Genomic DNA, 16133 nt, shown 5'->3' with positions numbered 1-16133 from the left:
GTCTGGACACATTTCCTCGATGCTATTGAAGAAATATTAGTAATAATGTGATCATTTAGTCATATTCTATTCTCCAAATCATGATACAAACTGCCAGTCCTTTGTCTGTGATGAAGAACCTTTTCACAATTCTCTCTCCTAAAATGGTTGTTTTTCATTGCCTTATTCAATTTTTCTAATACTTCAACCGCTTTAGACTTTGTTGATGGTCCCTAACTGATGCCGGGTTGCTACATTAGTGCTGCCTGTGAGAGTGTGTCCAGAGAACCCTAATGGGGACGCAGAAGAGGACTGGTGTTGGCTTTCAAACGCTGCAGAGCGTCACGGTCTCGCCATGTTCATGTATGCAAGTCCAATGCATGTATTGTGCGATGCAGAATTGTCATCGTGGAGATTGTGTTTGGCAGTATATCGTGCACGATAAGCTATCGCCCATCCCTACAGCAGACCTGGCAACGTGGCCCTCGACGGGCCGCAGTGGGTGCAGATTTTTCTTCCAACCACACAGATAAATCCATGAGGTTCACAAGCAACACCAAGCAAGTGATGACAGTCTCTCCACACCTGATTGGTGAGGCGTCCTCCTGATGGCTTGGAACTAATTGCCCACCCTTCATTTAGAGCGAGCAAGACGTTGCTTGTTAAAGAGGATGTTATTGATGTGCGATGTCTGCTGAACTAGAAAGTTGAGCTCTTTTCTCTCCTTGTATTTCTTCATGACTGAGGTGAAGGCTGAGCTCAGGCGCTCACACTTCATCTCTGCTGCAATGACTTCATAGGTAGAAACTGACTAGCCAAAGAATGATCTTCAAGATCATTTGAACCCTCATTCATTGATGTATCCTGAGGATCATCACCAAGGTCAGAACCTAGGTCAAAGTGCTTTGTCATCATTTATTTGTTTTGTCTAAAGATGTCTCTATATGAGGTGTAACTGATGGCGATGCTGCCATGTACAGCAGCGTGCAACATGCATGCATATGAACATGGTTTCTTCATGAAGCTGCCATGTGGATTCAGAGCAACACAACTCAAACTCCCAGTTCTGAACTGGAACGTCCGTAAATGCCCCAGTTTGACCCCAAAGGAGCGTGCCTGCCTCCTCAAGAGGCATGTATGAGCGATCTGTCCCCAGCAGAAAGCCTGTTCGCCCATTCACCAAGCTTGTGCTTCGCCATGCTAGCGGTGCATTCGCTCTCGCTTTTTTTTGACAAATGTTACACCATGCCGGGTCATCATTTTAGTGAACAAAATGAATCCACGCTTTTGAGCGCTTTGTGTGATCCATCACCAGCAGACCTGCCTGGACCCGCGAGCAGAGGGTGGCCGCGTGCTGTGCTGAACACAAAGAGTCGTTGGACTTCTGAGGAACCGATAAGAGGAGCCAAAATTAAAATCTATTCATGACTCTTTTGGAATCGGAAATTTGGAGCCGGATCCCAATACCCAATGACACAATATGGACGAATATTATTTTTAATTAAAAGGCATTAAATTGATCTTCACCATCTTTAATTTGCTTCGTGACACACTGAGCGGCGGGGAAACTAATACCATCCTGCGGTGTCATATTGCCGGGGTCTCTGTCGTCGTGGAAGTAATTAAAACAATCACGCAGTCGCCCACTCTGAACATCAACTTCACTCAGTGAGCACGTTCACATAGCGGCTCAGATAACTGCATTATTGTGTTAGTCCGGCTAAGTTCGGACTTTTAAAATGCATGTAAACCACTCGACTGCTGGAGCGAAAGTGGGATTTGTCTTAGACGGACTCCACGACCTGGATAATGCAGTAGCTACTGTAGCATGTAGCATGCAGCTGGACGGGGTGATGTGCGGCTGCACGAGCTTCAGCTACGCAGCGGAAGTAAACGCACTCCTGGACTTATCACGTTCTAATGACCTTCTACACCAGTCCTTCTCAAATAGAGCGATGGCATGTGCGACAACTTCCATTGCTCTTCCTCTACAGCCATCGGAACCGGAAGGACTGAAGAGCTCACAGTGCCACCCCTTGTCACGGAGGTGAACTACTCATAGCTCGATTTTAAATGCACTGCATGTAAACCTGGTGAACATGACGCAGTCGGACTCTGCGGCTTCATCGAGCTGTCGTCTTAGTTGAGCTACTCTCTGTATGTTACCACATTTTCTCAGCAAAAACATGACCAGGTTACTTCCTGGAATGTTGAGTTTGCAAAGAGTCTATCGCTCTGACTTCAACATAAATTATTCACACAAAATGTTTTGTTAATTCATTCCAAATATATATATTTTAAAATAGAAATTACAATTGTATTCCCTAGTTTTATTTCCATTATTACTGGAATAAATACATAACGTTCCAAGCAGTCACTATAAATCACCATTAATTGTAATCGCCGCTAATTTACAACAATGTGAATAATTTAGGTTTCGTCATTGACAGTGGAAAAATAATTACAGGGTTTGCCAGGTTAAGCCAATTAGAGTGGCGCTCAAGTGCAAAGCATTCGATGTTTTACAGAGAAAATAAAGCAGCTTACTCTTTGAAGCCTCCGTGCCCTGCGTGGCCTGGTTCTCGGTCAAATCTCTCTCCCATGCATCTTTCACAGCCGACTTAAAGATCTTTCTGCCGTCGAGGCTCTGCCGGGGACGGAAATTGTTCCACAGATACTCGACCGACTTGACGTGGTCCTGTTGCTCGGTGGTGAAGATGGAGTAAAAAGCCTCCAGCTGCAAGGAGACAAAAATAGCCATAAACAGAATAATAATCACATTGCTGCCAGTTTACCATCGGGCTTCTGCTGCGTATTGTTCACAACTGGTGCATTCATACTTGCCAGCGGGCGGAATCCTCCACCGTCACGCGAGGAAACGGCCCACTACTCAACAGGGTTAATTTGTGGCCATTGATTGCCTTGAATGATCCCCTGCCCCGCGCAGTAATGACTGCACATTATGGACAGTGTGAAATCAACGTGTCCTTTGGTTGCTTGGAGAAATTCATTACGGCTTCATAAAAGACAATTTGTGAGTGTGGCAAACACGAGAGGACAGGTCAATAATAATGGGGCAGATGTCATTGTCAGAGTTAAGATTTGTAATCCTGCGAAAGGGGAAAAAAAAAATCCTTCACACACGGCTCACGCTGGGAATTTTCTGTGCGTTACGTTAAACACATGCTTATCGAAAACGTGCAGCGTCCTCAGGGCCAGGAGAGTCGAAGTCTAACAACAACAAAAGACGCGGGATCTTTCAAGACAGGGGTGTCAAACTCAATCACACACAATCTTTAATACGGCCGTGGGCTGAACACGGTGTATAGTGACTGAACTACATGCACAACTGACACACCTTGAAGAGGAAATAAGAGTCTGATTGTGATATTGTCTTTCAATTGTCGGAGGCTTAATCTGACAATCATCTCCGTTTGTCCTCCATCACAAAACACTGTGCGACAAGACAAAAGACACTTTGATGCACGTGCCAAAGTCTGCTCTTCAGTTTTTTTTTCTGCGTTTGGAAGTTTCTTTAAATTTGCTGCGAGTGTTTATGTATTTTCCGCAGCATACCTAAAACACCTTAAGACATCTTGAACTTAACATGACTCTGTAATGACTTCTGTTTCCAGCCATCCATCCCGCGGGCCACGTGAAACGACCTGGCAGGCCAGATTCGGCGCCTGGACCAGGAGTTTGACACCAGCCTCTCGAGACCTTCTCACAATGACTCAAGACTCTTTCCATTTGGGCTGAATGCACGATATCAACGCCACAAAATAAATGAGATATCATTATTGAGTTTTTATGGAAACATGAATATTGAACATCGCACTCATATCGCAGTTGTGTGCTTGCCTTTCGATGTACAGCTAAGACCAGCCAACCCCAGACTTCATTTCATACTTGCCGTCGATTGACAGCTGAAGCCAGCCAACGGTAAACATCCTTTTATATTATAATGTTTTTGCTTTTTTGAAGGAAAAAGTTGCAAAATGTATTGAGATTCTGGCATGTCCATCATCATTTGGATTTATGTGGAAACACAAAAAAGTGGATGACTGGATTGATGAGTCATTGCAGCCTGAACCAATCTCCCTTTTTTTAAATAAAAAAATGAAAATAGCTGTTGGATTTTTTTTATCTTTCCATCATGCAAATGACACATGTTGATTGGAACCATTTTCTTATCTCAGATAAACGGACTGAGATTTGCATTCTATCACATATTTAAGAGATAAACTGTGTAGTTCCACCGGAAGCTGCAGCACGAATCTTAATGTTTAGTGCTGGATCGAAATGGCGTACTGAGCTTAAAATGATTTTTCATCATGCTTAATGAGTGTTTCATGGCCGTCAGCGATGGTAAGTGGAGCTCTACTGACTGGGATGTGTGTGCCAGACACAAACTCACCTGTGTGTGTGACAGATACACTGGCTTGGAGAAGACGATCCACTCCACCACTTTGCTGCACGGCGGAGTGGTCAGAGACCCAGTGTATCGGTAGTAGCTGTTCACAGATGATGGCAGCAGATCCCTCAGGATGAAGGAGCGGATGTTTGTCTCCTTTTCTGAGGGGGGGAAAAAAGAATATTGCGTGATGATTTGAACGTGGATATATCACGGGAACCTCATACAAATCCACTGTGTGTTTTCATAAAATCAAAATGCACTATAAACAACTATATGCACTATATGCACCCGACAAAAAGCTCGAAATTTGGAATGGCATTTTCTGAAAAGAGAAAAAAATGTTTTAATATTTAGCAAGTCATAATGAGCATGACCAACTCAGGTTTCATCTTTCAATTAAGCAGATGTACACAGTGCTTTCCTCCAAATGAATCCGAAGTGCTCCACGTAAATAGAACGCCAGCACATAAATCGACGCCCCCAAAAGCTGTGACTGGAGAGTATGGCATGTCAATGGTTGTGCCACGCTCCTAACACACAACAAACATGGAGTCTGCCAGGTTCATTCAAGTTTTGTAAGAGACCAATAAAAGTGGACTCCTCCACCACCACCACCAACACAATCGCAATGAAAAAACAAAAACAAAAAAGAGCTTCTTGAATAATACAAATGTGACTCTAGTTGTTGCTTTAGTTTTGTCTTTCCTCCCTACCGTTCTGGAAAATCTTCAACTAAATATCTACAGGGTCAAACAATAATCCGGTCTCATATTCCTGTAGAAAGGGGCCTGTTGAGACCATGACTCAAGCTTGTCAGTGAGCTAGCTATAATGATACCGAGTCAAAGCTGAAATAATTTAAGACATAATCGTGGTCACATTAAGGAAAGACGTGTTTGCACATGAATCAGGCAACAGTGAGCTCCATCGCATTGTACCTGTCTGTTTCAAACCACGTTGCCATCACTGATCACACGCTTTCATGCGTTCTTTATGTTGGTGATGCTGTTCACCAATATATCCACCGGGGGAGCAGCAAATGACAAACGACAAGACAAAACGGAGGCAGCATTGTAAGAGGTGGGTGTCGCGATATCGCCACTGGAGGACGGAGAATTTCCACCATTGTTACGTCTTCTTTGTGTCTCATTAGAGCTACGTATCAGGTAGTAACAGCAACACTGCCCCCCATAGTTTCTGGTGGTACTGCTCCGTCTGGCCCGTATCCGTAAGCTTTGTGGAAACGTGCACAAATACGGAGGAAATGAACGCAGAGCATGGGCAGAACGCTCTGTACATAGCTGGATCCTTATGTAAAGTTGAGCATGAATGGGCCTTCTACCTGGCTGCCAAACACATCTGAAACCAAGCCGCATAAAAGCAGTGATATTAGACTTGCAAAAATAATATATAAAATGGAGCCAAGCCTTCAGACTTTAGAGTGTTGCAAAGCTTTTCTGAAGCAACACGCTATCATCTTTGTCAGCATTCATGCTGCCACACGGTTTGAAAGTTATCCAACGGTGTTTGGACTGAAGAACTGAACCACAAGAGTCAATAACGTCGACTTGAGTGGGAAAAAGAAAGATAACACATTACCAGACAGAACGGAAATTGTGATTTGTGTGGTGTAGCATGGAAATAGACCAATAGATTTCAGAACAACACCCAACCAAGGCACGATCGGGTTGGAGAGGAGAAAGTGAACCAAACCGCCTTCATTCCACCGGGGAGTCATCTGAGTGTCCATGTGTTTATTCCAATTCCGTGACCAATTTCCTCGTTCTTGTGTTCAAAATATAAACCAAACGCTGTGCTAGCGGTCAGACTGGAGCCATGTCAGGTTCCGGGGCCGTTTACTTGTTAATGCTGACATGCAGATCGCGTATGACTGCTGGGAAAACAATCATCTGCTTCTTGTGGCGTACCAGTCCCCACAGAGGTGTCAAGTCAATCTTCTCTTGAATGACACGGTCAACTGTTTTATTCATCTCTGGCCCAGTGAATATGAATCCGTTTGGAATAAATGCAATCGCTACATTACCAAAATTCACCTGTGAAGAATGCTAATTACAAAAAAAATAACGGCCCCTGCTGGTTTCTGGTTATTAAATGCGGTGGCGTCTGCAGAGGAACAAGCAGCCGGGGAAAATGAACACTATTAATTCACCTTGTTAACATCAACATGGAAAAAAAAGAGGCATAAAATTAAGATACCTGCTTGCAGAAACATTGACAGACTTGACGGTGCACTGAAACTCCAAAGCAAACAGTGAAAGCCAAGCAGAGTGTCAAACTGAGTCTTGCACACAAAGCACATTGGTGAATTAAAAAGACACGGAGGGAACGCAGGTCCACATTCTCTGACTTCTATTTTAAATATGGAACCCACCACCATTCCTCAAAAGATTCTTCTGAAAGTAGAAGACACAATGGTTACCAATCGAATTCAGCGCCACATTCCGAATTTCATGGTCAAACCACTATTAATATGACAACGTCAGCATTTCGCACAGAAGCCAGTGAGACAATAAGCTGTGTAAAGGTAAAAGTACCTGCTTCTAATTGGAATACTCACACTAGTTACCTATACTAATCTCTTTACTCACACTAGTTACCTATGCTAATCTCTTTACTCACACTAGTTACCTATGCTAATCTCTTTCAGAGGATATTGGTAGTCTTTTTCTTTGCACAAAGATGCTGAGTCATGCTAGCTGACAAGTTTCTCGGCAGAGGAGAGGGGGCTGTCTGTAGGCGCAGGTCTTTAGCCGAGGAAAATCTATTTCAGCAATCCTGTTATTGTTACAGGGTTAAGGACTTTACGGTGTTTGTATGCAGTTGCCTGTCAGACAGCATTTGGGGCGCGACCGTCAGCTGCAAGACCAGGCCCCGTCGGTCCAACACTGGCTAGAAACCAATTAACCGACGGCTTCAGTCTCTTACAGCGCTCCTCCTGAAACAGTTTGGTGTTGTGCGGTTTAACTAGTGTGTGCAGAAGTTCTTCAATCATCCGGTCTCTTCGTCCCTTATTTTTTTGCTCACTTTCATCGGCTCATTTATTCACATTAAATTACATCAGGATATCTGTGTTGTTTACCTTTCCCCCGGCAACAGCAACATAACAGTTATCTTGTTCTCTCAGTCACAGCACACAACTCTTTGCCGGAGGCAGGTTATGTACCACTTCTGACTGATGTTAAATCTCCACTCACCACATCACCCTAAAGATGCTGCTTCATCAGGGTGCCTTCTCCTCCCGCTAAGAACCACGGTCTGTGATGTAGAGATGCTGAATTTTAACCCTTCCCTTTCATCCAAAGTCAATCCCATCTCCCGACTTTTGGTGGGTATGTTCCCTCTGTCGATTCATTCCACAAACTCAAGAGATTGGGATAGGAGCCCTTCACCTTCTGCCCATTATAGCTGGGACAGGACCCCGACACACCGAAAGGGAGATTAAAGAACCAGAAAAAAAGTGAAAACAGGTTTTGCTCAACCTTAGGCCTAGATCTGGATACGGACGGAGCTTTCTGTCTGTGCTCCACGTTAATTTCCTCCATACTTCTGAACATTTCAGGCTTATGGATTTGGATCACACAGAGCAGTACCACCGGAAACTGTGGGGGGCAGTGTTGCTGTTACTACATAGCTTAAATGAAACACGAATGGCAGAAATTCTCCGTCCTCCAGTGGCGATATATTTTACGGCTTCACTAAACTCTGTCTACTACAACGCTGCCTACGTTTCATCTTTTGTGCAAGAGGCACTTTATCAATACTTTTTGGTTTTGGAGTTTTTTGTTATCATAAACTTTTGAATCTGAGCTGCTCCCCCTGGTGGATATATTGGTTAACAGAAATACCACGGCAAAGAACGTGCGGAAATATGTGATCAGTGACAGTAACAGTTGAAACAGGCGGGTACAATTTTGTATGTAAAGGGAGAATAATTTGTTCTTTAAATGCATGCTGACGCTCGCTATTGGTAAAACTGGAATAGTTCAAGGATGGTAAAACTGCGCCGTTCATCCCTGATCTGAATAAAGCTTCGCGCAAACACGCATTTCCAAATTAAATGACCCAATTCAGTTTGTTCTGAATTAAATTCCATTCGGATTGGACAGGTCGGGTCATGGAAGCACCCAATCCCATCGTCTCTCAATCTGGGCGGATTTTTGGGTCACTGCTCATGTTTCCCCCAGATGACAAATGAATTCCAGGTGAACGTTAATAAGTATGTTTTCAAGTCACGTAAACGTGGAGTATTTTAATCTCAATCAAGAATACATTCATTCAAACTGTGGAAAAAGTGGCGGTAGCTAATGCGTGAGTACTGCTGTCAACCTAAAGATCTTGTGACCCAATCATTTGTCTCAGGTATAAGAATCTACAATGAATAAGAATCTACAATGAGAGATACAGTGGCTAACTTTATCTTTATTGACTAAATATGTTCGTCAAGTATACTATTACTTATTACTACTTAGTGCTGTGAATACTAATACTGAATGTACCTTACAAAATAGACTTTGTTTATCGATGGACTGGTTTCTTTCAGAAATTTTAAATAAAAAGTTTCAAGTTATGGACTATTTGTCTGGTAGAACTTGTTTGTAGACATTTCCGCCATCTTGCCACTGTAGAGATAATACTACTTCGAGATGGAGCAGGGAATGTCAAAGGTGGCTTGTGGGACAAAGTAAAAATAAAAAAATAAAAAAATGTATACACATACTTGTGAACATAATGAAAAGAAACTGACTGAGAAATAACTGTACCGTACAAAAAAAAGAAGCTATTGTTACACATTAAAGTGCTATCTATTATCCAGACATGCAGTTGCAGTGCAATTTATACAGCGTATCTTAAAGGGTCCTTTAAGGGTCACAAATATTGTACCAATTTGTTACAAAGCCATTCTGGTCATTACATTCTGTGTTCAGGTATCCCGACGGCTCCGCTGGTGGAGAGGCAGCGGCCAGACTTAAATGGACTTGTTATCAGCCCGGCTAGATCTCGGCTCCCGCACTAGCTAGGAGTGGAGCGAAGGAAGGGTGTGTGGGGGGAGTCGGGTGTGGGGGGTCTGATAAAAAACGGCCAGCGCTGACAGCTGATCTCAGACCGTGTGGTGGTCCGTGTGCCTGCTGCGAGGGCCACGAGGACCGAGATGGATCCAAATGATTAGCAGCTCTATTGTGGCCGATAAGAATCAAGCAAGGTCGTGTAAACCAAACACTAAACACAAATCCATGTGTTACAAAAGCAGATCCATTTAGTCTCACACAATCGGCGAGCCGGGATTTAGCTCCTCTGTGATATAATAAATAGAATAGCGTTATCGCCAAGTCGACGTCAACACTCATCCAGCATGTGAGTCACTGGATGAGTCCAGGCCTCATCTGTACTTGGCATCGAGCTTCAAAAGCCTTTTTGGTTCAGACTGCGTACGTGCCCCTTCGCCATGGGCCGCGCATGGATGCTGATGGATGGATGACTGTGGGGTAACGAGCTTGTGGAAAACCAAGCACCATAACAGGGAGGTGGAGAGAATTAAGCAGCCGACAGGAAGGGAACACAGAGAAGGGAAGCAACGCTACGCTCCATTTTACCGCAGACATGATAAATCACAGGATGTTAAAGCATCAAGTCGGAATGCTAATATGTATACAGCTGTATGCCACTCCCTTAAAGGGAAAGGAGAATAAACAGTGCAATACTTTCCCAAATTCACCGACATTCCGATTCTTTTTGCGGCTTAAGGACATCCCAGCTGCAGAGGGTGAGAGGCAGGGAACACCCTGGACAGGCAGTCCATTCAAGACCTCTTGTATTTTCATGAGCAAAGGACTGTGCTGCAAACCTAGCCGCGATCTCTAAAACCCCCGCTGACCACCGCCAGTTGGAAGGTCCATATTTCCTGGTTAAGGTCAATCTGTTCACAGGCCTGGTACTGGGACTTGAAAAATACCAAAATAGAACACGAGTCCAATTATCCGGTCTATGCATGAGTCATTGTGTCGCAGGAGGTTTCAGTCCATTAAGTGTCCTGGTTGCGCGTTCTGCTGCAGCAGCAACCAAAATAACAATTTAACTCAGGCTCAGAAAAGCTTTGAGTTTTGAGGACTCCATTTTGGATGACCGATTCGAACACAGCCTCTTATTTCTGCATCAATGCATCCAAAGCCGAAGTCTGTACGTGATATAATTGAAGTTTACACTTGACAGAGAACATAAAAGTGCATTTAACTCAACATAAATAAACAACTGTGACTTGCGTGATGATTATTCGGTTTGCAAGTGAGCTTCACTTTGGTGAGATGTCAAACCCCGGGTATATTTCACGATGGGGTAAAAAAAAAAAAAAAAAAAGAAAAAGTAAAAACAACTCACTCCCCTCTACTGATCAAAAGACTGAAAACCTCAAGTGACAGAAACCTCCACACAACAGCAATGATGATCATTCTCCTGCTTCAAGCCCAGCGCATCTCAAACATTCATTATTTGCCTCATTGTGTTTGTGTTGTTTGTGTCCTTGGTGTCACGCAATCTAACATAGTATGTTTAGGAAAACCTAAAACAAACACAGGCAATACTCGCAACTAGTCCCAAATATATGCTCATCCACCTTGACGTCCTTGTCAGTGTAGAACTACGCTGGCGCAGTGTCAGACCGCTGTTGTGTTCTCATGCTGCTGCCGGGAAGGATGACACTCATTTGAAAAAACGTCTCTTTGTAAGCATCCTGCCTGTATGTTGGAGAGTGAGCAAAGACGGCTGTGAAAACCATCACACCAGCTGTCTCAAATTTGATAGATGAACAAAAGAAAGATTTGTGGGTAGTAAGGCTGTCAAAAACATTGTAACTCGGAAAAGCATTGATACTGAATTTGGCAGCAGCAAAGGTTTGAATCGAGTCAACCGGACTTTGGCAGGGCTTCGATGCTACAGCACCCACAGTAACAGTGTGCCTGCAGCACCAGAGGGAAAACAGCAGCGCCCTGATCTTAATGACAATTTACTGTGTTGACCTGAAGACGGATGTTCGTGTGGCCGATGGCAGTGTGAATATTGGGGGTTTTATTATTAGCCATTAGCTGCGGATAACGGCCGTTAGCTCACCAATGTGACTCAATCGTATTTTCTTCTATTAAAAGGCCCACTGGGTAACTATTTTCCTGGCTCTAAAAATGATAATCTATGTTGCTCATCCACAAATGTGTCTTTTATTATAGACATTTACCACCATGATCAACTCCTAGCATTCCGACTGGCTTGAAATATTGCATTTGAATATACAGTAGTGCTGCGGTTCTCGACCACAATCAGTTCCAGATGGTCGTTCGAGAAGCGATTTGTTCGATATCTGAATCGATTTTTCCCATTACAATGAATGGAAAAAGAAATGATACGTTCCAAGCCTTAAAATAGTCTTTTGTAGGAGTGAATGTAAAGTGTCTGCTGCAGGTGCGCTGTTCCTCTATGTGTGTGGCCGCTGCATGTGGGAGGGGTTGCCGAGTGAGTGACGTCTCTCCAGAAGTGAAGAGGTGCCCGGTGCGTGTCCAGCTCTGAATGTGCGCTTCTGTGCAGTTTGGCTGTGACAAAGTCATGAACCAAGTAACGCTATGTCCGAGACTCGCCTTATCCCTGTCCCAGCTCCAGCCCACAACAGGACATCAAACCCTGGAGTGAGCGCTCCAGCCTCGGAGGTGTGGAGAGCGAGCACCTCCCCTGTGACACTCTACCACGGTCCAGTGCGGAGACAGGAAAGGTTTTACACCTCAATATGAAGAAGACACAGTCAGTAAATGTAGCTAACGGGACACGTCTGCATACTGAGGCTGCATTATACACAATAACAAGGCGCGTCGTGGGTCAGCTGATCGGTCCGCGCACGTTATGTTTTTTCCCGCTTTTTTTGGGGGCGTTTGAGTTGTGGATTTTCGTTGGAAATCAGAAGCAAAATAAACACAAAAATTTTTGTTCAAACTCCGATTTGTTCGAATTCCGGGACGTTCGAAGCGGAGGTATCACTGTACATACAAAGTGGGATACATGCTCCGTTGTCACACGCCATATTGAAATACTTTGGCCGGTAAGGGAAAAGAAACTGCTCTGCCTTTCCTGAATTCCGCTGTGACATAAACTCAGGTGCTGCAAATGGCTATCGTCGCTACACCGGAGAAGGACAACAAGGAGGACCACACGTATTTCAAATCCACATTTGAGGAACAGGAACAGTCTTCTTCAGCCAGAAAAAAATAAAAATAACGGACAATGAAAAGGACGGGGATTGACTTGGGTTGAATTTCACCTGGACGTCTATCTAATCCAGTTAAATAAGAAATATAGATAATACTTCTCTGACCTTTTGTATAATTTAATTTCAATTAACATATGTTACCGCCATGTATTTTAGTACTCATCAGTGTATACAAGCAGAAGAAAAACAGCCACCGATATCACTTTCTGACCGCGACCTTTTTTGCCACAACACTTGCGATTACTTACGTGAAACCTGTAAACCAGTACAATAAATTGATGAAAACATGTCAAAAACTTTAACTCCAAATCAATCTTCAGTGAGTGGAGAAGAGTTATTAGCCATTAGCTTAGCTAACACAAGTAGCATTACATACGAAACAGCAACACACAGATCTTGTTTATTTATATATTCTAGTTTGAAATGCAATGACAGAAAAGAAGTATTTAATTACTTTATGTCATTGGTTATTTATATGTGGTTCTGTTTAATGTAAATAAAAACAATGTATTATATGGCTTCGGAAGTAGTTATCTTTCATCCTAGTAATAACAATGGTACTGAGCATTGAATATCTTTCTAGATATCAATATCGAGTTTGCAATTGCAGTTTGCAATCGGCACAAGTCAGTGCAGTATCGGCACAACCCGAATATGGAGAAGCTAATTTGAGATGAAATATTTACAAAAACTCTCCTTCAGAATCTGTCATGAATAAAAAGAGCTTCTACTTCATAACAATTACTGCATGTAGGGTTCTTCCAGACAACCTACCGTGATGAACGACTCCTTTCAGTCCCTGGATGATGGGCTCCACTGCAGGGTTGTCTTTGGGCCCCAACTGTAACCACAAGAAACACCAGAGAAACGCTGCTTTACCTCCACTGCATTTCAATTCATGTTTATTCAATTATTCATTCACTCATCTGAGCTTTGAATATAGAATATAAATGAGCAGATTTACATGTGTAATTTTAATATTTTAAATACAACATAATTGCACATACTTAATTATAGAGTGCTGTGACCAATGAAATGGATTTTAATGTCTGTCAAATAGTGCTATAAATGAAAATGCTACACTGCAGAGAGACACTGCCCTACATATTGATGTTTCACATTCTGATCTAGCATCAACATGTCGGATCATACCCACTGAATTGTCAGTAAATATTCAGTAATATCTATCTGGCAAAATCACTCGACTTCTAAGTCAGTTTCAGAAACATTTTTTATATGATCAACACATTTATTTTTTTCTTTTTTGCACTTCAGGTCTGTTCAGTTTCTGTTGTGTACCTGAAGGCCTCTCAGTCAAACGTCCAGCCTGACGTCATCTGTGAGCATATCTTTGTTCACGTGTGCAACAGTCTTCAGTGGCAAACCACACAATATTACCAATGTCCCAGTTAAAGAACAAGAGTGCTGGGATGCAGGGACCAATATTCCTTTGCTTAACATTAATTCCAGTCAGTCGGAGGAGAATAATTTGGGCATGAATGCTGAATGTGGATAATACTCACACCTTAGAGGCCATTAAGGGGCCTGTGGGGAGCACAGCGGCCTCCTCATTGATTAGAAATGGTAAATCCGAGCCGCTGTGCTTTGGCTGTAAACTGTTCTTCAGTAGGTTGTGTATGCTTGCGTAATTGCAGTAAGCAATCGGGCTGTCAGAACCCTGCCGAGGCGTTTAGTCGAGTCTACACACACTCTTCATCATTGTCAGCAAGAAGACCTACATTAAAAACACCTGTGTCCTCATTCCCACCTCCCCTCCTCAGAAGCCGACCCCCACATACGGACTCTTAGGCAGAATGTTAGCACACATTGATCACCTGTCATCAATAGTAAAAATACTGCTAATAGAAAATTAGGGTGTAAAACTGGAACATTGCCTACGGCTGCCACGACTGCTATATGCTTTTCATGGCGCATAAATCTCCAGGGGGCTTTTATAGTTAACATAAATTAGGGTCCCTCTTTTGTACATTAGACGCTTACGTGCTTAGCCCTTCAGGCTATGATTTAGAGCGGCGGCTGCAAACACTGGTCACAGAGTGTGTCATGCCACATTCACTAATGGATCACACCAAGCGGTCTTCAGCACCTCGCTGCAGCGCCTGAGCAGCTTTTAGCCAGGACTGCTGGCGCGAGGAGAAGATTTTTTTTGTTTTTTTTTTTGAGTAAAAACTACGAGCCTCAAAGCGAGAGAAGGACACAGTGACGTAAAGAGGAATAATCAGATTTGCAGAGCGCATTACGTACTTCCTTCTCCTCAGGACACTTGTCATTTCAATGAAACACAAACTTCTGCCCAGTAGATGACATGTTTGTTGTGTGGGATGCAGCCTCTCGCACGGCACTGTGACAAATCCTGAGAATAATGAAAATATCTATGCATGTCCGATGCCAGATGTTGCTCCAGCAAATATTGGACTTGTTGCTTCAACAATATAATCAGGCAAATAATTGCTTTGCATCTGTAAAATTAAATATATTCCAGAGAGGCTTGAGCCATGACTCACAGAGAATCACAGGTTTTACGTAAAACTTCCACATATACCGTGATTGTTTTTAGATTATTCCTCTATGCTTATTCTGTATATACAATTTCACGCATTTTTTTGCGTTAAAATATGATTGACACCAATGACACTCTTGAACTCGCAGAAGCAACACACACCGTAGGGACGAAGAAGAAAGACATACAATACGACCAGAACATTTCATTTGAATGATATACATTGTTTACACTGCTAAATGGCAACGCTAACCAGGGGCTAACAGATGCATATTTTTTCATTTCAAAAAGATCATGAACAAATGTGCAACATTAAATTCAGAATTTTCGATTTCATTGACAGCTCTATTAATAAACCGCAACAAGGTAATGACGCTAGAAGTCCATGTTTAGCTTCTTATAGCTATATGGCTAATTCAATGATGCTATTTATGTGAGCACAACATTTGGGAGAGCATTTACTCCTGCCCGTGGAATTCATCTTCTTCAAGGCCAAATGAACATAAAAGCAAGATTTTAGAACGAAGTTAAAGCCTTAAATCGAGGGAAAATATCATTAAACTATTAAAAAAAAAAAACTGTTGAGATGAACACCAACAGAATTATGGAACATGCATCTTAGCGGTAATAACAGAGTCTTACTGAGAGAAGAACAGAGTGAGGGGCTTGTTTAATTGTATGGGTTATTTAAATTGAGTATTTAAATTCCTCACGCACGGGTTATTATTCTTATCCACTTGATTTAATATCCTTATTTTAAGGTTGTTTCTCATCCGCAAAAACTTGTGAATTCCATCACATCTTTCATTTCCTTCCAGTGTAAAGCTGACAAACTCGATGATGTAAGAGCCACAACACTAAACACAGTCCAAGCTGCTGGCTCCGTATCTATTCAACGGTTAACAATAGATAATAGTCTAATAAGAACGCAGTAGCAGTCTCCCCTTTAATGAT

General features: G+C 42.8%; 1 protein-coding gene across 1 annotated transcript in view; it reads right to left on the bottom strand.

Annotated features, from left to right (window-relative positions):
• Positions 1-16133, bottom strand: part of ca16b (carbonic anhydrase XVI b) — a 107769-nt gene that overhangs the window by 22529 nt on the left and 69107 nt on the right. The window contains exons 6-8 of the mRNA XM_053867430.1: positions 13433-13499; positions 4397-4554; positions 2527-2716 (exon numbers count right to left, since the gene is read on the bottom strand). Of these exons, the coding sequence (XP_053723405.1) occupies positions 2527-2716; positions 4397-4554; positions 13433-13499 (415 nt within the window). The remainder of the gene's footprint in view (positions 1-2526; positions 2717-4396; positions 4555-13432; positions 13500-16133) is intronic.

Source organism: Synchiropus splendidus, chromosome 6, assembly GCF_027744825.2.
Source record: "Synchiropus splendidus isolate RoL2022-P1 chromosome 6, RoL_Sspl_1.0, whole genome shotgun sequence".
NCBI lineage: Eukaryota > Metazoa > Chordata > Actinopteri > Syngnathiformes > Callionymidae > Synchiropus > Synchiropus splendidus.
Note: the sequence above shows the minus strand (reverse complement) of the source record. Positions and strands in the feature narration are given on the sequence as shown.